This window comes from Sminthopsis crassicaudata, chromosome 4 (genome assembly GCF_048593235.1).
Source record: "Sminthopsis crassicaudata isolate SCR6 chromosome 4, ASM4859323v1, whole genome shotgun sequence".
Taxonomy (NCBI): domain Eukaryota; kingdom Metazoa; phylum Chordata; class Mammalia; order Dasyuromorphia; family Dasyuridae; genus Sminthopsis; species Sminthopsis crassicaudata.
In genome coordinates, this window is record NC_133620.1 from 95968294 (window position 1) to 95990859 (window position 22566).

The window sequence follows — 22566 nt, forward strand, 5'->3', positions numbered from 1 at the left end:
CCTTTTCATAGTGGCTAGAAGCTGGAAGATGAATGGATGTCCATCAATTGGAGAATGGTTGGGTAAACTATGGTATATGAATGTTATGGAATATTATTGTTCTATAAGAAATGACCAACAGGAGAAATACAGAGAGGCTTGGAGAGACTTACATCAACTGATGCTGAGTGAAACGAGCAGAACCAGAAGATCATTATACACTTCAACAATGATACTGTACGAGGATGTATGCTGATGGAAGGGGATTTCTTCAACATAGAGAAGAACTAATCCAATTCCAACTGATCAGTGATGGACAGAACCAGCTACATCCAGAAAAGGAACACTGGGAAATGAATGTAAACTGTTATTTTTACCTTCTGAATCCAATTCTTCCTGTGCAACAAAAAATTCGGTTCTACACACATATACTGTATCTAAATTATACTGTAATATATTTAACATATATGACTGCTTGCCATCTGGGGGAGGGGGTTGGGGGAGGAAGGGAAAAAATCTGAATAGAAGTAAGTGCAAGGGATAATGTTGTAAAAAATTACCCATGCATATGTACTGTCAAAAAATGTTATAATTATAAAATAAAATAAAAAAAAATAAATAAATAGAAAAAAAAAAAAAATAATGGTCTCTAGTTCTTCCTTGGACACAAACTCCTTCCTCCTCCACAAGTCTGAGAGGTAAACTATCCTATGTTCCTCTAATTTATTTATGATCTTGTTCTTTATGCCTAAATCTTGGACCCATTTTGATCTAATCTTAGTATGTGGTATTAAATGTGGGTCCATGTGGTAAGAAATCTTGCAAGGGTAGGGTAGGATGGGGGGCAGGAAGGGCAGGAGGTAAAGATGAGCGGGATGAGCTCAGAAGGAAAAGGAGCCTATCAGGAACCACACTGGGGAAGGGGATGCCCAAGGACTCTGAAAACAAGACCACCACCCCAAATCCCACTCACATCCGGCCAAGAAGTGTCAAGTGGTTCTTATGGACAAATACGCTGAACAAACAGGAGGAGAGGCAGAGCTATGAATCACAGGAGCTCTTCTCCAGAGCTTCCCTTTTAAGAAATAATGGGAATGGGAAATTACAGGGCTTGACCCCCAACGTCAAGTTTTCCCTGAAACAAAGGCCCATCTTTTGAAGCAATGTTCTATGGAGGCCCTATGGCTCCACTAGCATTCTAGCAATATTGAGTGTGAGAGAAAGGCTCCGAGATCTTCAGTCCCCTCTCCATTCCCTTGGAATGGAGGAAAAGATGGGCAGATGTAAAAAACTGCCATTTCACTGTAAGAAGGAATACAAGAAGGATGTCTGTGCAAAAAATGAGCTTCAATGATGGTGTGAAAACTCAACATAGGAGCTAGAAGTTCAGACTTCAAACTCCGAATGAATCGGGGCTTCTAGCAGAGCAGCCAAAGCTTCTATTCCATTCCATTCAGTCCAATCTAGATTCCAGAGATACAGCAGTTCCTGCAGCCACGGAGCTTCTGTTAGATTGCCTCTTCAATCAGGAAGGATTACCCCAATTTGAGGGTAATCACAGACATACAGTCATCAAAGGCAGGGGAGAGGTGGCAAGTCTGCAGGCTCCAGCACAGAGTGGCTCTGAAGGGAAAGGCTCCCAGCTCTCCTTTCTGTACTGGGCCTGGTATAGCTGACAAAGCCACAGATCTGGAGTCAAGGGAATGGGGCAGGGTGCTACAGTGCAAAGAGCCTGGACTCTGGACTGTTTCTGACATTACTATCAGTATGAACTTAAACAAGTCATCTGTAAAATGGGAGGTGGGGGTGGCTCTTTGCATGGGATTCTGATTTTTTTTCAGTGGATTGGGAGGAGATGAGGAGGTAAGGGAGAATAAATGTCCATTACTTGAAAAATAAAATGACAAAAATGTTATAATTATAAAATTAATAAAAAAAAAAAAGAAAAAAAAATGAGAAAGCAGAATTTGATAACCTCTACTATCCCTCATGTGATGTTATAGTCCAAGTTCAAATCAGAGGTCAGAACTTCATTGTCTATGTGATTTTGGGCGAGCTGGCCCTTAGCATCCAACCCCCGATGCCATGGGAGGTCCCTTCCAGCTCTAAATCTGTGATCTGAAGCAGCCCCCCCGCAGTCAGTGCAGCCAGCTCCAGCTCTCTGTTCACAGACCCCTTGGGGATAGACGGTAGGGAATTCTTAGAAGAGGACCAAGTAGGGTGTGAGAGGAGGCTGGGGTCCCACTTCTAAGCCTCCCAATGACCCAGGCTCTGCACCTTGTGAGATGGAGATGACGGTACTTGCACACTTTCCTATAGAATTATCCTGAGACCCCAAAAGACAATGCACAGCTACTGCTTTAACAGCCCTAAAACTCTCAGCAGGCGGGAGGTAGGATCCTCAGAGAGCAGAGGGCAGTGGACAAGCAACACTTAGCATCCTCCAAGGCTGGAGGTCCTTTTTCCTGGAGAGAAAGGGCGACTTTGAGTTCTGCAGCCCCAGAGGTTTGAAAAGGCTCTTCCCTCCCAGGCTTTCTTCCTCCCAATGATGGGATTTTCTGGATCCAATTCAAATACCATTTAATTACCTCTAGCAAATGGCAGCTCTAATGATTGGAGAAATCGAATCAGGGTCCCTGAGGATGGCCTGTTCGGGTGGGGGCGGGGGGCAACAGAGCCTTCTTGACTCTTTATAAGCCGAGTTTGCTTTGGCCAACCCCAAGAGGCCCACCTGTCTCAGAGGAAGATAAAATACAAAGAGTCAAGCACTTTCTTTGAGGCTTGGAAAATCCAGCTCTGCTCAGCAATTGCTTAGCAGCTCTCTGTAATCCTGGGTCCCTTCATCGGGAAACCCCTCTCCCCTCTTTGGCAATTATACCGCTCATCCCACCCCCAGCCTGGAACAGAGTTCACACGCTTGGACTCCCCCCATTCTGGGATGGATGGAGCACCTCCCCTGGAGTCAGGAGGCCCATGTTCAAAATAGGATCTCAGCTGTGTGACCCTGAAATCATCTAATCCTGTCTGCCTCCCCCCAAAAAGGAAAAAAATAGAGAAAGTAAGCTCTGAGGGCAGCAGGGCCAACCAACCATGCTAGTATGGGTATCCCCGGCTTTTAGCTCTGGGTGCATGCTTTATCTATCTACAGAGGAATCAGAGGAAGGAAGACAGACAAAGCAGCTGAAACAGGAGGGAGTACTGTTCTTTTCCCATTGTTATCTGATATCTGCTACCAGAGAAAGCTGAGGCAAGCCTCTTAACTTTTCTGAGCCTCAGTTTCCCATCTGTAAAATGGGGTGGGAAGCTGGGACTGTGTTGGGGGAGATAAAACTGGACTAATTTTTCTCAAAGGGCTCTCCGGCTCTGACCTGGGAAGCCTCTCCTGGGCACTGTGGGATCCCCAAGGGGTGAGGCTGCTACTGGAAGGCAGAAGGGCTCAGGGCCGTAGATAAGCACAGCTCTCCCCACCCTGGGCCTGGGGGCAGGGCTGTGAGTCAGTGTGGGTGTAGAAAGCTCAAGTGTAGAAAGTCTGAGGGCAGAGGAAGGAAGGGGAACCTGGAACTCCTTGCGCCCCTCCCCCAGCCCGGGGGGGGGGGGGCATCCCCTTTCCTTCTCACAGAAGGAGAAGGGGTGCCCGAGCACCAGCCCCAGTTCCTCCTCCCCCCTTCTGGAGGCAAGCTGTGTCTCAGGCTGGGGGTGGGGAAGCTCCCCCCCCACCCTGAGCCTCCCAGAACAGAGCCCAATCTATTCCTTGCTTGGCACTGCCCGGCCTGAAGCCTTTTCAGGGGCAGGATCTGGCACGGGCGGCAAGGGCTCACAAGCTTCCTCTGTCCGCAATGAAGGGGAGAGGGCTCCTGTAGGAATGGCCCTCTCCCTTTCCCCCTTCTCTCTCCAGCGCACACCCAGGCGGCCCAGACGCAGGCTAACGGGCGGCAGCGAGGAGAGCGAGTGCCGCCTCTCCCAGACAAAGGCAGCAGCTCCAGCGGGGAGAGTGCTGAGCTCAGCATTCGCAGAGCTCCTCGGAGAAACACGCAGGGAGGGGACCAAAGGCCGCTCTGAAATGAGGGGATCCCAAGGATGCTGCGCCAAGTGGCACCTGTAGGGGGGGCCCAGCAACCTGGGGGGGAGCAGGAGCGGAGGAAGGGCCCTCCCCAATTCCTTGGCCCCCAAGCTCAGCCTCCAGTTACAGCTCTGACCCCCAGCTAGGATCTGGCCCTCAACATCCTGTCCCCCAAATCCTTACTCCGCTGCACCCTGCTTTGGCTCCTTTTCCTGCCCCACCAACCTCTCATCTCCAGGAATTATCTTGTATATTCCTGTTAATATACTGGCTCCCCATTAGAATGTAAATTCCTTGGGAGAGAGGACCGATTTATTTCTTGGTACCCCTAACAGCTGCACGATGCAGTGAACAGAGCCAGGCCTGGAGTCGGGAAATCCGAGTTCAAATCTACCCCCAGAGACTTACTAGCTGTATGACAAGAAATTTCATTCTGCTTGCCTCAGTTTCCTTATCTGTAAAGCGAGCTGGACAAGGAAATGGTGACCACTCCAGGTAGAGAAGAAAGAGACTGGGCGGCAGTGTCAGCGTGAGCTGGGGAGGGCGGCAACACGGCAAGAATCAGGGAGTCAAAGAACTTGAGACCTGGAAGGGATGTCAATGGCCTTCTCCTCCAACCCATCCATAAAAGGCATCCCTAGTGTGAGTCAGCTGCAACCCCAAAGCTAAGCCAGAAGGGACAACAGGAGGGGTCCCTGGGATATGTTCTCTCCTTCCTCCCCTGACTGGAGTCATGGACCCTTAACAAACTACATCTGCAGAGAAGGTATTCCTGATCCCTCACACTCTGAGGGATTCACAAATGTGCTTTCTAGACAAATAGATTTACATGGCTCCTCCCAGAGTCCTGCTAAAGGAGACAAGTATTATACCCATTTTACAGATCACAAAATTTTTCATAGCTGGAAGAGACCATAGAGTTCATTTGGTTCAGCGGTCTCTGTATCACCTCCTCACAGTTTAAGTGCCAGTAACCGTCAGAGCCAGGAACTGCACTCAGCCCTTCTGCCTGCAAGGCAAGCTGTTTCCTCTGTATTACATGAATGATGACATCCCTCCGGGGCTGCACGGGTGCTATTCTGTTATTCCTCTACAGGCCACTTGTGAGCTTGGAAGAGAAAGCTCAGCTTTTTGGTAAATGCCGAGAAGATTCAGTTCCCATCTGTACGAGAATTCTGAAGACAGGAACTCAAGCCATCCTCCTAATTAAAACTGGGCTAAACCTGAAACTTTTTTCTTAGGAGAGAAAAAAAGTTGTTTTTTTTAAGACTCAATCTTATGATCTTGCCCAGGTTTAAAGTTCAGCAGCCATTTATGGTTCCAGTCCTAATACTGGTCAGCAGGGGATCCTTCATCCATTCTGTTTATTAGATCAATCTTGGGGATTTGGATCCCAATCACAACTTGGCCAGATCATCCCTTCAGGGAATCTGATGGTCTCCAGGAGCTCACTACACTGGAACCAAATTTAGTGTGTACCCCCAATCTGAACTCCAGTGACCCCCAACCAGCAGAAACTATAGATATGTGCTTATCTCAAGCTTCATTCATCCTTATTGAAAACACTTTTCTAGAGATTTAAGATCTAGGATGAGAGAAGGTAAATCATGGGGAGGTAATGTTCCTCTCTGGAGCTAATTTCTGATCTACCAATCAATATTAGTTGGAGCCTTTAAGCTTAACATAGAGTAGCCACTCATTAAAGGCTGGTAAAGTCTCTCCTTGGTCCTCATCCCAGACCAGGAGGAAACTTATTAGGGTCCCTGGATGTCCCACGGCCCTCTGACAGGGGAATATTCCCAGTTTCTGCAGATTTTAATCACCGCCAAGTCCTTTGGTGTTCTCTATGCACATAGCTTCAGGCAGCTCTCAAAAAGGCTCAATTCTACGGGAGAGCGTGGACCACAAGGGAAGCTGCACTTGGGAATATTCTGGTAGCCAGACAGCTTCTGCCATGAGATCTCCCCCCTGGCACCGTCCCTCTCTCCTTCTCTCTCAAGCAAGCACAATCACTGCTAGGACAGAACCTCAGCCACCCAAGCCCTGCTTCCAAACCTGGGGAGGGCAGCCCCAGCACAAGCCTCCAACTCCCGTGTCCTCCCCTCTCTTAGCACGTCACGCTGCCCACTCTACTAAAGTGATGGAACTCAGCTCAACCAATTTAAAATTAGGTAGCAGGAAGAACTTCCTGTGTAAGTCACTCATCTTGAAGGGGGGAGCTAAAGAATGGAAATGTTCAAAGAAAGAGATTCTGCAATTTTCGGATAAATCCATCCCCAGGCATTGGAATGGGATGAATCAGAAAACCTGTTGTAGGGAGCTTGTGACTGAAGCTAGACAGCCACCAAAGCTTGCCAACAGCCTCTCAGTCCCAAGAAGCAGGACAGATCCTCCCCACTATTTTATAGAGGAAATTAGTGAAGTCAAGAAAAAAACCCATTTATAAAGAATCCCGCAGACTGCACAGTGATCTAAAAAACCACATATTAACATTATCTACGTCCTATTATGTTTTTATTTATTTTATTGCATATTTCCCAATATTAACATTATGTTCTATTATATTTTTATTTTGTTAAATATTTCCCAATTATATCTTAATCTCAATTCTGGCCAGGGGTTTTGAAAAGCATCAGATCCTACCCACAGCATAATCCAATCTGGATCTGGAATTTAGAGGAATGGGGTTCAAACCTCCGTTCTATCAATATCTAGGCAATTCCCTTCACCTCTTTGTGATCAATTTCTCTATAAAATGAAGGGGTTGGATGATAGCAGTGGTATCAACTCAAATAGAAACCGGCCAGGAATCTGTACATAAGGATCCTTGTGGAAATACATATGACTTTAAGTTTTAAAATGCAAATGTTACGTAGGGTTTTTTAAAAATTTATTAAATATTTCGATTCTGCTATAACCTGGTTCAGGCGGCACTTGAGTGTGTGGTACCATTGGCGTCACGCGTCTGAATTAAATGACCTTAAAAGTCCTTTCTAGTTCTAATCCAGCTCCTGTGATCCCTCAAGGAGCCCAGCAAAGGACCCAAGAAGTCCCAAGGCAGACACACTAACCAGTGTCTCTCCGCATCCCTACTCTAATGAGCATCCTGTCCTCCTCCTCCCCCTGGCCTCCTGCCAGCTCAGCTGCTCTGAGCTCTCTCAGGCTCTCACAGAAAGCGGGAGACTGAGCCCTACTCTCCTGGGGTCTGGCTCCCAGACACCCCAGGGGCCCTCCCTTGTCTCAGCCCCAAAGGAGATGAAGCAGAGGAGCCTATGAGAGGACCGATGTTCTTGGAGTTTCAGAGGAACACTGGCTCTTTAAAGGGTGAGGAGAAAGGGGGCTTTCCTCCCCCAGCCCCAGGACTGAGGTTTTCCACATATACTCTGGTCCTTTGTCTTCATATTGAGGGTTTGCCTTCCCCAAGTCTGTGCCCCTAGCCCCAATTCTTTTAGACACTCACCATCCACTCCTCAGAAAAGGAAAAGGGAAAGACCCAGTCTGACCCCCCTGACTGGGCGGCTTTGTACTATGGGGTTAAAGGTCCTTGTTTTATGGCTCCATCACAGGCAGGGGAGGAAGGCTGGGCAAAGAAAGGAGGAACCGGGGACCAGTTAAGGGCCCCCCTTTTGTGCTCGCTTCTCTCTGCACCCTGGACACATGATGAAAAAAGAGTCAGGAACAGAAGCCGGCTAGGGAATCACACACACAGGCACAGGGATCTCAATGAGATCCTCAGAGAGGACTGGGATTCAGTCCTAGCCCCATTCCCCTCCCCAAATTCCTCTTCCTGCTCCCAGACCTCCAAGGAAAAAGGCTCGGGGACAAAAAACGGAAGAGATCCTGTGAGGGAAGTGCTATGATCCTCCCTTTCACAGAGGAAGAAACTAAGCCTGGAGGAGATGAAGGGAATGATTTGCTTACAACTACCTATTTATTCATCTATTTACAGGCAGAGTCTGAGTTCAGATTTTCCTGACTCTGGGATTAGAGGAAGGAAGAGAAGAGAATCGAACCCTGGCACTTGACCCCAGATCCCAAACTTTCTGCTTCACTAGGTTTCTCCTGCTTGGTTTGGCCTGGCTCAGGCCTGGCTGTGGAAATAGGAGAGGTCCGTGAAAGAGGCTTTGGAGGAAAGGGGGGTTCCCCTCAGCCTGCCTTCTCTGGCCTCCAGCCCACTACCTGTGTCTCAGAGTGAGTATGTGTGTGTATTTATGTGTAGGGTTGGTTAGCCCTATGTCTGTGTCCCAAGAAGTGTGTGTGTGAGCAAAGTGGGTTAGCCCTGTCTGACCAGAGGATATGCCCACCTCCATCTTCTACTCTTGGGGCAAGGAGGCCCTTGAAGGGTCTTCCCATGCCTTCCACTTTCAAACCAGATGGGGAAGAACTCAGGGTACCCCAATCCAGTGTCTGCCTCCCAGCCTTCCTCTCCTCTGAGGAGTTGACCAGCCAAGGAATGGGTAGGAGGCAGACCCTTCAGCCCCGTTCTGGGGGAAGCCCAGGCTCAGTTGGGCTCTAACTTCACCCCTGGGACACACCCTGCCAGCCCCTAGTCTCCATCTCTTACCCCCCCCCCCGAAGCGGGGGGGCTGTAAAGACATCTGGCCAAGGGTTTCTCATGGCCTCCCTGGAGACCGAGCCCTGAGTCTGGCTCTGGGAGAGACCCTGAGAAGTGGCAGCATCTGGCCGGGAGCAGCCCAAAATCCTCTAGGGATGGATGGCTCCATAGTTGAGGAATGTAGAGCAACAGGCGGGTTTGCTATGCTTAGAGAAAGATCAGAGAAAGAAGTGAGTTTGCTCTCCCCAGTCATGGCTGCTCTCCTGGGTCTCCCCAGTTTCCTGTTTGGTCCCTAAACCCTATCCTCTGGTAACTGCTCTGGCCATCACAGACAGGGGAGGAAGGCTGGGCTAAGAAAGGAGGAACCGGGGACCAATTCTAACTAACTAACCAAAGACCAGTTACTCAGTGTCTCAGCTCTGGACTCAGAGAGAGAGAAAAAGAGGGAAAGACAGAGAGACAGACACAGAGACAGAGTCAGAGAGAAGAAAGAGAGAGACAGAAAAGAGAGACAATGAGACAGAGACAGAGACAGAGAGAAAGCCAGAAAAGATAGACAGAGAGAGACAGAGACAGAGACAGAGACAAGAGATAGATGAACAGACACAAAGAGAGATTAATCTCTCCAAGATTTGTGTATTAGCTCCTTGCTCCCCATTAGGCCCACAGTCCCTGCCCACGTGGCTTCGGAGAGAATGAATGGAATCAGAGGACCAGGCTGGCAATATTAGGTGCAGAGGACCTCGGAGGAAGACTCCAGGCCAGCTCTGAGATTTTAAGATCTTGAGGTCTCAATTGCCTGTTCTATAATGGGGGGAGAATTAAAGGGCCATCCAGATCCCACGTTACAAGAGTCCCCTAGAGATGGGATGGGCTGGCACCAGCATCAGCCATAGGTTTCTAGCCAAGAGCAGGGGGCAGGAAACAGAGGCATCCCAAAGGTAGGGAGGGGCTTGGCTTCCTCTCTTTTGCCTCTCTGATGCCCTGGACCCCTCTAGGAGAATACCTCTTCCCTTGTTCCCCAGACTGCTAACACCCAACCTCTCCTTCACCTACTAGCCAGAGAGGAATAAGTATGGCTGCATGAGCTATTTTTCCCACTTCAATCGGTCTGGGCCCTCCCTTGATTCCCCCCAGGTCCCAGACCTGCCATCACTTTTCCTATATAGTCCCTCCCCATCCCTAACCTCCTTGCCAATAGCCATAGATGAATCTAACAGAGAGAACAGAAGACGGGGGACTGAAGGAGGATATATGGGGGAGAGCTATGATTCTCCCAGCCCTTGGACTGTGCAACCTATAACCAACTTCCTTTTCTAAGGTCAAGGAGAGGAAGGAGGCTGAAGCAGCGTGTCTCAGAATGATCTCTAAACTGGATGGTGGAGGGAAAAGACAGCCCAGGACTGCAGCCCTCCAGCTCCTGTGTGAGGGGAGGGCTGCACAGGCTGCACCCGAGCCAACCCCCATCCTCTTACGGAAGTAACAAAAAATAAGCCCCAGAGAGCATTGCAATGCAGCAAAGGAGCATCTTAGAATGGGGGGTGGGACCCATGGAACTTTTCTCACACATACTTGGGAAGGGAGGGGGAGATATATTTAGGAAGGATTAGCTGGTGCTCACAAATAGGGCTGGGACCTAAGGTAGGCAAGGCAAGAGGCTGCTCAGGTGTAATAGCAAGGTGCTGAGGGTGGGGGAAGGAATGTGCAAAGGAAAGTTTAATATGGCCACAAATGAGTCTATTTTCTAACATCCTCTTCAAGGAATTTGGGTGTTTGTTTTGTGACAAGTCAAGTCACACAAGTCACACCTTGTAGGGGAGGTGTTGAGGTGGGAGTGGAGAAACCCAATTCCTAAATGCAAATTCCAAGTCTGGTGGCGCAAATGCCTAGTCCCGGCCCCAATTAGAGCCATTCTTCCTGTTTAAGAAACCTAAGAAATTATCATTTAGCCTCATCCCCACTATTTTCTTCCATTTGTATTAGTCGAGCTTTCAAAGTATTTTTATATTCATTATGTCATTTCATGTTCCCATTTTTTCTATGAGTTCTAGAATTGGGACTTCTTAATGATCCTCATTTGATAGGAGGACCGGCATTAAATGACTTTCTCAAGGTCACACAGCTTGTTTGAGTTAGGTCTGAAATAGAATAAGGAGGGAGGGCTTTGGATTCCCACTTCAGGCTTTTTTGTCACTTCACCCTGGCGCCTACTCCACCATTATATGAAACCATAATTTATGTATTTATACAATTTTGAAGAGAAACGGCATAATACAGGGAGATTATAAATGTTAGTTACTGGCAGTAAATTTTTTTCTCCAAAACAATTTATCCCAGGATTACCTTAAAGAGAATACTCATGGTTCATTAAGATAGGCTTTAAACACAGAATTATGAAATGTTCTATTCAATTTAAAAAAGGAGTACTTTGGGTGCTGGAGCTCAGAAATAGAATCCTCTGCTTTCAAAGGGCTTCCATTTCCCTGGAATAGAGCTAGAGAGTCCTTGGAAACCTTGGGTATGACCGTTGTATTTTACAGATAAGGAGAGATAGGCAGCCCCAAAGGAACCCCACGTGTAAAGGCAGAGTCTGTGTAAGAATGGCGTGGGTCGGAGCCTGACCCCTACATTTTGTGTTAGTCTCAGCCCAGAAACGGCAGAAGCCAAGAGATTATTTACAGGTGGGGGGAGGGAGAAACTGCTCCCCAAGAAGGTGGAGGACAAAATGAGAGGAGTTTCAAGCAACCGATTTTGCCTGTCCCTTTGAAGGCTGCTGTTTCCCACTGCTCAGACCCAATCAGAAGCAGCAGGGTTCAGGGAGACTTGAGCCTTTTTCAGAGGTTTCCGGGGTAATGTGGTTATTACAGTTTACTTCCTCCTCCAGACAGAAGGCCCCACTGACAGTCAGTGTAAGAAGGGTTTCCCAGGTGCCCGGCCTTGTGCTGAGCTTCAGGGCTATGAGGGACCAGCCCTGCCCCTGGCAGTAGGTCTAATGGGAGGACACTGTGGGAGGCCCAGCTCCGGGCCCCAGATGCAGGTTATACCCACACCCTCCTTCCAGAAGCCTTCCCCCCAGGCCTCCATTACACTTGGGATTGGCACCCGTGTGGCCTAGGAGAGGGCCAGCTCCCTGTGGGCAGGGCTCACATAGCAAGTGCTTAACTATTGCCTGATGAATACATTGGTCTCTGCCACTAGAATTTCTGCAGCTTAAAACTTGGAGGTGCGGGAGGTGGGTGTCCAACTTCTTCGGGCCCATTCTCAATCACTTAGTGCCTAACTCAAACCCTCAGTGGCTTCCCTAGGACATGAGAATTGCAAACGGTAGGACCAGGACTTGGCCTGACCCTCAGGCTCCTCTCCCTTGCCCATCAGTGAGAGCAGTGCCAGCTAGCTCACAGGACAGAGAGTTAGGGAAGACTTCAAATGTTGCCCTGATGCAAAGTACTTAGTTCTCTAGACCTCAGTTTCCTTGTTTGTAAAATGGTTTCTGAGGAGGCTTCCCTCTCTAAATCCCCAAGGAAGCTCAGAGAAATGTGAAGGCATTAACAGTCTCAGAGAAAGCAGGAGCAGGGCCCCTTCTCTGTGGGGGGAAGCCTGGGGCTTGGAAGGGGCTTAAATAAACTCACCACGTGACTCTGCTTCCTTCCCCAATTTCAGACTTCTAACAGCTTCCTAAGAGCCAGTCTCTGTTCTAAACCTCTACTTGCTCAGCCTGCTTTCTCAGAGGCCTGGGGCCCCTGACAGCACGCTGACCTCTGCGGGTCATCTTGGCCTTCCTCCCCACCCCACCCCAAGGGGTAAAGGTCAGTGTCTGAAGGACCAGTGAGACCAAGGCAGCCTGGGGGCCCTTACACCCAGGGGAGATTAGAGGATAAGGATAAAGGGATGATCCCAGCTGAGCAGACAGGGCCCAGGAAGGAACGGGGCCAACGGTGCAATGATCCTGCTGACCAGGCTGGTTCCGTGGCTCCCCTCAGAATTCTGCCCAAGGACTGCTAGGGAGCCTACCTTCCTCCCCTCCTCCTAGCAGATGAGGTTGGGCCCCCTGGAGAGGAGGAGGGGGTCTGCTTATACAGGGGGGTGGGGAAGAAAAGAGGGTGTCCTGTGGCTGCTCCAGGAGCCTGCTCTGCTGACTGCTCAGGCCCCTTCATGCCCACTCCCTGCCCAAGAACCTTGGTCCCTAAGCTTTCTGCTGACCTCTCCCTTCCCATTCCTTCTATCTGCCCTCTCCCTCCCCATTTCTCCTTCCATTCACCCTGGCATTGGGTTAAATAACACATTTCCTCATACGGGACCAAGGCGACCTAGTCTAGTACCTCTCAACCTGTCTGTGTCCCCCTACACACACACTTACCCCTCATTCAACTACTCTAGCCTTTCCATTCCCAGATTTGAGCTCCGGGGTCCCTGAGAACTAATACTTGGAAAGCATTTTACTTAGACACAAGGAAGGACTTGGGGAACATAAAGAGAAAACATCCAAAGGGATGACTTCCTCTTGGAGACTTGGACCTTCTCTACCCTAACCCCTCTCCCCAGTCTGTCTGGGTATGGCCACATGACCCCAGGTGGGCTATGACTACTCAGCAATTCTCTTTTTCCTGTATTGAGCTTCAATTTGTCAGGGAAGGAGGTCAAAGAAACTGTCAATTTTCTCCTGTCCCCCATGGGGCCATCTGCTCCCCTCTCTCTCAGGCTTCCCCCACCCCCAGCCCCACCCCTTCTCAGATCTTGGATAGAAGCTGGGCTCTGGGCAGCATTTTCTGCCTTTCACGGCTGGCTGCCCATTCAGGTCCCAGTGTGTTCTCCTGAAGGCTGCACTGCGGGAGTGAGGGAGAACAGGGTGCAGGTTACTGCAGGCCCTCCTAGGCCCTCTCCCTTGGGTCTGGGGCCCCTTTCCCCCGGCTCCGGCCCTCCTGGGCCCTCTCCCTTGGGTCCTGGGCCCCTTTCCCCCGGCTCCGGCCCTCCTGGGCCCGCGGCCCCCTTTCCCCCGGCTCTAGTCCTCCTGGGCCCGCTCCCTGGGGTCCGGGGCCCCCTTTCCCCCGGCTCCGGCCCTCCTGGGCCCTCTCCCTTGGGTCCTGGGCCCCTTTCCCCCGGCTCTGGCCCTCCTGGGCCCTCTCCCTTGGGTCCTGGGCCCCTTTCCCCCGGCTCCGGCCCTCCTGGGCCCTCTCCCTTGGGTCCTGGGCCCCTTTCCCCCGGCTCCGGCCCTCCTGGGCCCGCTCCCTGGGGTCTGGGGCCCCCTTTCCCCCGGCTCCGGCCCTCCTGGGCCCTCTCCCTGGGGTCCGGGCACCTTTCCCCTGGATCCCGCAGCCCTCCATCCAGCTGCTGCTAAGGGAGCAGGGGTGCTTGGTCCTCATGGACTCACATGTGACAGAACCCCTCCCTATTCCCCCTTATCATCTCATAGTCCATCTCCAGCTGGGACTGGGTGGGGTCTCTTCCCCAGCCCAACCAACTCCCTGCAAGGTAGAGGTGACTCTTCCCTCTACAAGGTGAGGGACAACCCAAAGAGTTCTCCCTTCTCCTTGAAAAAGGAGAGCCTGAGTGGAGGTGGGGAGGCTTTGTAGAGTCAAAGTGCTCCTTAAGGGGAAGGCGCTAAGGAGCCAGCTCGGCTCTGCCTTCTCTCTTCTCACTGCTCCCCCTTTTCTCAGGCCCTTGAGCTCATAATGGGGGCGGGGCGGGTGGGAAGGCCCCAGGGGAAGGGGCCAAGCTTGGCCCGCATCCTCCTTTTATGGCGGTCTCTCTCCCTGCCTCTAGCCCACTCCAGACGCTGCATTTATGCTTCCTATTCCTGCTGGGGACCTTCCCCCCTTCGACCTCTGCAGGATCTCGCTATGGTTGCAGGCGGACCCCTGCCCCCACTGCCCCGAGGTGTGTGCAGCGGCACCTGCGGCGCGGTTCTTTGTCTCTCGGCCCGGGCCTGTCGGGGATGCTCCCTCCTCCCGCCCCCGGCACGGACTACTGTCACCTCGTCCCCTGTCAGTCAGTCCCGGTCCGCTTTGGGCGGGGGCGCCCGGCAGCAAGGACCGTCCTGGGGCCGGGGCGCGTTTTAGGGACCCCGCCGTGCCCTTCGCCAGGGGCTGAGCTGCTTAGTCAGTTCTAGCCCAGCCCGGGGTGGGAAGGGGCGCGGGGGGAGCGGGGCAGAAACCCAGAACAGAACCGTCCTGCCCGGCCTCCCACTGGTCCCGCGGACACGGGGCGGGTCCGGCGGAGCCGCGCTGCCCCATCCCGGGGCAGCCTCGGGGGTCCAGCTGTGCCGCATTTCCTGCTTTCACCTCGGAGAGAGGCACGGCCGCTCTTCCCCGCCATCGGAGCCCCCGGGGCGCCTCCTCCCCGCCCCCACCCTATCTGTCAGCGCCTCACAAAACTCGCCCCCAGGTAGCCGCCCCTTCCCCAGGTACGGACGCGGCCCCAGGATCCGGAGCTGATGGAAGTCACTGGGAACAATGACTCGCGCCCGGTCCTTCCCCGCTGGGGGGCCGGCCCACTCTCCGAGGCACGAGCCCGCTCAGACCCCAAACCGGCCTCCCCCTCCCTCCGCCGCGTCCAAGGCGACCGCCTCGGTCGGGGAAAGCGATCTTTGTTAGAGAAACGGTGCAGCATCAGTGCGGGCGGACGGGGGGGAGGGGAGGGGGCGATGGGGGGAGGGGGTGATGGGGTGGGGGCGGGGTGGGAATCCGAGTCCGGCCGCAGCCAGCACTGCGGGGCTGCATAGGCAAGAGCCTGGAATTGGTTGGTTTAAAAAAAAAAATCTTAAAAAAATAATAATAATCCCTAACGAGACAGCACTCGGGGCGTAGGAGAGGAAACCACAGATGCCCCGGCCGGGCCGGGCTGGGTGTGAAATACCGGATTTCCTTGTTTGTTCGATCTTCTGTTCATTAAGGGCTCCCCAGAGGAGAGGTGGATGTGATCTCCCAAACAAAGCACCCTCCGGCCCGCTCCCGGGAGCCCCCCGCCTGGACGCGCGGTCACTCACGGACCCCCGCGGCGCGGGGGGGTCCGGGCTCCGCACCCGAACAAAGCTGCGCGGAGAGCCGCAGCCCCGCCCCCCCCGACGGACACACGGACACACACCCCGCTCCTACCTGACGGCCACCTTGACGCAGCAGTCTCCCTGGCTCGCCATGGCTCTCCCAGGCCTCCGGGGACCTCTGGCATGGATCAGGGAATCGCGTCAGAGAGCCAGCGCCGGGGGATGCGGGAGCGGCGGGAGGAAGCGGCGGCGGCTGTGGCTGCGGCTGGAGGTGACATGCTCTCCCGAGGCGGCGGCGGCGGCGGCGGGCTCATGGGGAGCGGGCGGCAGAAGCCCGGAGCTCCGCGCTCGCCCGCGCGCCCTCCATGTGGCTGGGGCCCTGAGGCTCTACGGTGAAATGGACCTGACAGCTGAGGCCGAAACTGACCAGCTCCATCCACACCCCCTCCCGCACGCGCTCGCCCCCGTCACATCCTCGCGCCCGCGCTCACACCCCCACACGCCCGCGCGCACCTACCACCCTTCTCCAGCCACCTCCAGCGGCAGCGGGAACAAAGGGGGCGGGGGCCGGGCGGGGGCCGGGCGGGCCCGAGACCCCGCCCCCACACCCTCCGCGGAGCCTGCGCCCGGCCCCGCCCCCTGCCCGGCCTGGACCAGTCAGGCGCGGAGGAGAACAGAAGGGGCGGGGCCTCCTCCTTTAAAGGGACCTCTTGGCTCTCTTCCACCTCTCTTGCCTTCCTGCAGCGGCGGCCCCCTCCCCCTCCCCTCCTCTCCCGTAGGGGTTATTTATCCTTTCTCCGAAAGGCCTTTTTAATAGCTCTAATCCCGGGTCACATTTCTAGACCCGCTGGGTGGAAGAGAAGGGGGGGGGAGTATTATTAGCCCCATTTTACAGAGGGAGAAACTGAGGCTCAATCAATATAATCCATGAACATATGTGCAGCACCTACTATGTGTCAGACGTTGATCTAAACTAATTCCCGGCCCCCTTGGAGTACGGAGAAATTGAGTTATTTTTTAAAATCTGTAAATCCGGTGTCCACAGTGTGCCTTGTACTTTGTACAGTTTTGTAGAGTTCCACTAAATCCGCGTCGTTGAGTGCTCCGCAGTTGGAATGAGGTCACGAAATTACCTTGGGGGGGAGAGGGGGGAAGGGGGAGTGGTCGGCCATCCCTGCCTTCTGGGAGTTTGCATTCTGACCGCGAGACTGAGGGTGCTTTCCCCAGGGTCTCTTTCCTAGTGGGGAGCGCCTGGATTTCGGGGACCCCCGGTGTCTGTCACTCTAATAAATGCCTACTGACTCAGGTAGAGCCAGAGTTTCCTAACTCCCAGTCCTGGAGTTGGATCATCGATGAATCCCGAAATGAATGAATGAATGAAAAAGCACTTATTAAGCGCTTACTGTATGCCAAGGGCACCTGAACAAGTGAACTCAGTTATACTTACAGCACAATCCGGCTCCTCTTCCTCCCCAAGGCAGATGCCCTCCGTCTTTCCGTGGGCAGCAGCCCTTAGGAGGAAAATCCAACAAATGTTTATTCATCTGTAGGTGCAAGGCTGTGTATGTACTGGAGAGATAAATATTTAAAAAAAAAACAATCTCTACCCTCTAAATCAGGGGAAAAAAACCAATTATCTGAAAGAGACCTAGACAAACTTGTCTGACAACGGGCAGAGGAAACCGGTGCCTTATTAAGAAAAAAGAACATTCCGAAGTGGAGGTTTTGCCTTTGTTTTCAATCCTTCATGACCCCTTTGGGGTTTTCTTGGCAAAGATTCTGGAGGGCTTTGCCATTTGCTTCTCCAGCCCATTTTACAGATGAGGAAACTGAGGCAAATGGAAGTACATGACTTGTCCAGGGTCACACAGCTAGTGAGCTAAAGCCAGATTTAAATTCAAGATGAACCCTCCTGACTCCAGGCCTGAGGCTCTCTCCTCTGCACCACCCACTATTCTGTTAGAATCCTGACCTTGCCTGTTACTAGTAAAGTGACATTGAGCCACTGTGAGACACTTAACCCCTTCTCATCTGCAAACTGAGAAGGGTTGCAATAGATCTTTCAGCTTTAAATAATGCATCACTCTAGAGTAGGAAAAGAACTCGAGAGTCAGGAATATCTGACCAGAAGTCAGCCAGGCAGCTCTCTAAAACCAGACACTCAGGTAGAAGTCGATAAGTGATTAAGACTAGGTGGCCCTCGAGGCAAAGAATCTCCCCTTTCACCTAGTCCAAAATCTGGGAATGACTGTAACCTTACCTGGAATTCCCAGCCCCAAAGAACAAACAAAACAAAACTGAAATGAGAAACTGCTCCCAGACCAGGGAGGAGGCAGAACCTGAGGAAGAAAAGGACTCTTCTGACAGGGAGAGACGCGGCCCTGTGGATGGATCCTACAAAGGCCCGTTTATGCCGCGGTGTACAGGACCAGACCAATACCGATCCCCTCGGCCAGAACTTAGAGAAAGGAAGGAGTAGAATGTCAGAAAGAGGCTGGCGAGTGGTTACATTAAGGATCGGGAATGTTAGGGTTGGGAATTTGTGCTGATGGTCTGTGAGAAGGAGACAGTGAGATCTGTGCAGTTAACAGAAGATTTCAGTAGTTGGGGGAAGGGAAGGGATTGGAGAGGAGGAAGACTGGAGGCATGTTAATTGCTTGGGAGGCCATTGTGAAACTATAACAGGTAATGTAGACCTAAAATAGGATAAATACCAAGAGATACAGAAGAAGCAAAACCTGGCTTGACAACTGATTGGATGTGGAGGGTGAGGGAGCATGACTCTAGTACCTGGATAACCAAGTGCTCCAGTATTCCCTGGAGAAAGAGGTGCTATGAACAGGAATAGATGAATTGGAAGGAAAGGGAGAATTTGGGGGAGAAGGGAGAGGATGAATAATAACTATTATTCTTATTGCATCTACTATGTGCCAGGAATTATGTTTACAAAGATTGATCCTCATAATCTTGGGAAGTGGCTGCTGTTATCTCCATTTTACAGATGAAAAAACTGAGGTTAAGTGAATTGCCCAGAGTTACACAGCTATTAAACTTCTCAATTTGAATTTGAACTCTGGTTTTTCAGTCTCTAGTCCCAGGAGTATTAAATTAATGTACTACCCGGGAGCTAGCTAGATTTGAGAAGATTTGTCTATGAGGTGCCAAAAGAACATCCAGGTGGAGATGGCTAGTTGATAGTCAGTGAGGGAGGACTTGAATTTGGGGGATAAGTTAGGTTAGTGTTCAGAGATCTGAGGAATCATCTACATAGAAGTGAAAACAGAATCCAGAGATTTATCTCACCGAGACAGAGAATAGGAAGAGACACACACATTTAGGGAAAATACAAAAATGAGTCAAGGAGAGTTTTCATCCAAGAAATTCTTTCTATTCTTACTTAAAGAGTACATTCCTCCCCTTCTTTCCTTCCCTTCCCCTCCCCTTCTCCTCTCTCCATCTCTCTTCTCCCTTCCCCACTCATCTCTTCTCCCTTTCCTTTCTTTTTTCTCTCTTTCTTTCCTTTTTCTTTCTCTTCTCTGTCTCTGCATCCCTCTCTCTCTTTCCTCCTCCTCCTCCTCCTCTCTCAACTTCTTTTCCTCCTCTGCCTCCTCTTCCTTCTCTTTCTGTTCCTCTGTCTCCATTTCTTTGTCTTTTTCTCATCTGTCTCTACTTCTGTCTCGGTCTAGAATCTCTGTTTCTCTGTCTCTCTCCTTTCTCTGTCTCTGTCTCTCTCTATATATGTTTCTATCTCTCTCTCTGTCTAGAATCTCTGTCTCAGTCTCTCTGTGTCTGTCTGTCTGTCTGTCTCTGTCTTGGTCTAGAATCTCTGTCTCTGTCTCTCTTCTCTCATTCTCTCTTTTCTCTCTCTGTCTCTCTTTCTGTGTCTCTATCTTTGTCTCAGTCTAGAATCTGTCTCTTTCTGTCTGTCTGTCTCCATCTAGAATCTCTGTCTCTCTGTCTCCTCTCTGTCTCTCTGTCTCAGTCTAGAATCTCTGTTTCTGATTCTTTCTCTGATTCTTCCTGTCTCTCTCCCTCCTTTCTTCCCTCCCTCCTTCCCTCCCCCCTCTCTCCTTGTCACATTCTCTCCCCCCAGTCCCTCGTCTAAGTTAATTTATTTACAATTCCTTTCTTCTCATCCATCCTCATCCTCTAATTGCTTCCTTTCCCAATCTTCCCACCCCCTCCAGCACAGAGCTGCCTTCCCTTCACCCAACCCCCAATGCCTCCGGATGACCTACAGATGACTCTTTCATATCATCCTAAGAAGGACCCGAAGAAAGTTGTTGCAAAGCAGAGGTGGGGCATCCCTTGGGAGGGGAGCTGTTCCGGGGGGCAAGAGGAAATCAGCCCACCAGCTTTTACTAGAGTCTTCCTCCTGAATCAGACACAGTGCTAGGCAATGCAGAAAATGAAATAAACTCAACTTTCAAGAGAAAGAGGCCCCAGCACCTGGATCCAGGCTTGGGAAGTGAGCAGAGGAGAGGCAGAAATGGAGAGAAAGCAGGGGCAACAGCTAGAAGGAGCTGTCAGGGGGAGCTCAGGAGACCGGATGGGAAAAGAGGGAATCTAAGAAGGACAAATGGAGAGCAGAGTCTCCGGAAAGCCCCCCCCCCTCGGGCTGCAGCCCTTGGGAGCTGCCCGACAGGTTCCTCCCCCTCCTCTTCCCCACTCTCTCACACCCCCAAATCCCCCAACACATCGGGGTCATTCAGACAGCTCCCGGCTCTGGACATGGACCAGGAGAAGAGCCCAGCTGCCGGGTCCAGATGCGGACAGCACTTCCCGGGTGGGTGGGAGGGGGCGGGATGGGCCGGAGAAGAGGGATGCTGCCCCCCAGCTGTGGGACCTGACTTCTGAGCCTCTTGCATCACCCTCAGATGACGACATTCTGTCGGAGCTTTTGGCAAGGAGACGACTCGGGAAATGTGGATAAATCTTCCCTCTCTCAGGATGACAGGACTGTAGCATTCGGGACTGGAAGGGACATAGGAGATCCCCGAGTCTGACCGCCTCCTTCTACAATCCTCTGACGCTCCCTCCTCCCCCACCCCCGTAACACTCTCTGGGGAGGAACATGACCAAAGGTCATTTTAAGCAAGGAAGTCTCCCCTCCCCCATAGCTGTTGCCTCTTCTCCTGACCCTCTTCTGCCTCCGCAGCATCCTGACTCGGAGAAAAAAGGTCGCCCGGGAATCTGAGTCACTGCATCCAACCGGGAAGTGGCTTTAGCCAGAGCCCGCCCCGGTGCCCGTCTTCAGCCTGACCCTGGGCTTCCGAGCTCCGTTAACCTGGGCAGAACTGCAGCCACTGTCTCCGGCCGCTTAGTGCTACCGGACACCACAACGCGGACTGGAGGGTAGTCCGGTCCCCTGCACCTACCGTCCAAGTCAAAACCAAAGCCGGTTTGTCAATAGGGTTTTTAATTAGTTCTAAGCCTTGTAAGGGGTTCTTAGATTCCCCCTTTGTGTCATAACACAGTGCTTGGTCTGTAATGGGTGTTTAATAAACATTCCCGATGGTCCTGGGCCCCTTTGGCAATCTAGTAAAGCTTATAGATCCCTTCTCAGAATAATGTTTTAAACGAGTAAAGTAAAACATAGGATTAGTGAGGAAATTATATTGGAATACAGCTGGCTAGAGTGCTGGACCTGGAGTCAGGAAAGTCTGAGTTCAAATATGGTCTCAGACACTTCGGAGCTGTGTGGCTCCGGGCATGTCCCTTATCTCAGTTTCCTCATCCGTAAAATGGGCTGGAGAAGGGAATGGTGAACCACTTCCAGTATCTTTGCCAAGGAAACCCCAAATGGGGTCACAAAGACTTGGACTTGACTAAAACAATTAAATAACATAGTTATCAAAAATTAAGAAAACAAATTCGTGTACTTTTCCTAATGGACGGAGGCATGGGCTAGTGGCCGGCTTCAGAGACTAGAAGAGCCAGATTGAAGTCTTGCTGACATACTGTCTGGCTGTGACTCTGGGCAAGACATTTCTGGTTCTCTAAGCATTTCTCTAAGACTAGGAATCAAAGAGGTTCCAATCAGTAATAGTGGATGGAATTTCCTCATCCGGGATATAGTCCTTACTTTCAAGGAGTTTGCCATCTGCTAGGGAGTGATGTGACTTGTAAATAAATCAGTGTCCAGGGAGTAGAGAACCGGCTTCTAAGGCAGGAAGAGCAAATGGAATTCAAGATGCTGCTTGTGACACATTTGAGTAATAAGAATCTAGTTAAGTCCCCTAATCCATCAGTACATCCAGACAGGACTGCCTCCTCCTCCTCCTCCTCCTCCTTTTTCTTCTTCTTCCTCCTTCTATTTCTTTTCTCCTCCTCCTCCTCCTCTTTCTTCTCCTTCTCCTTCTCCTCTTCCTCCTCCTCCTTCTCCTTTTCTTCTTTCTTCTTGTCTTTCTCCTCCTCCTCCTCCTCTTTCTCCTTCTCCTTCTTCATTATTATTGTTGTTATTATTATTATTTTGAGGCAATGGAGTTAAATAACTTGCCCAAAGTCACACAGTCTCGTACATGTCTAAGTCCAAACTTGAATTCAAATCCTTCTGACTCTAGTGCTCCATTCATTTCCACATCTAGACAAGACTTTAAATTGTTGAGTAATTACAACTTGGCTTTGGGAAAAGGAATTTTCACACTGAGAGTTCCAATAATACCACTTAAATGATGGGAACCATAGCTGAAAAACCCCACCACTTCAAACCTACCAAATAAATATTGTACTTATAAGGCAGAAGTTGATGGGGAACAAAGAGATTTAGTTACAGTTCTACAATAATCTGAGTACAGAGAGATCCTCTTCAGCTGGAGGATCCACATCGGGGAAGGAAGGCTTCACAAAGCCGCTAGGGCTTGAACCAGACCTAGAAGAAACAGGAGGTGATAAGGAGGCAACAAAATATTAGAAGCTACCAAGACTAAGCCTATTCCCCAGCCCATGTCAGGCTGGCATGTGCGAATAATGTCTGAACTCTCTTCCCCCAGG

The 22566-nt window shown here is 51.1% G+C and overlaps 1 protein-coding gene across 2 annotated transcripts in view; it reads right to left on the minus strand.

Moving 5' to 3' along the window:
* Positions 1-16078, minus strand: part of KIF21B (kinesin family member 21B) — a 62748-nt gene extending 46670 nt beyond the window's left edge. For both annotated transcript variants that reach the window (XM_074308738.1, XM_074308737.1), the window contains exon 1: positions 15686-16078. In XM_074308738.1, coding sequence (XP_074164839.1) covers positions 15686-15726 — 41 coding nt within the window. In that variant the 5' untranslated portion in view covers positions 15727-16078. The remainder of the gene's footprint in view (positions 1-15685) is intronic.
* Positions 16079-22566: the final 6488 nt, after the last annotated feature.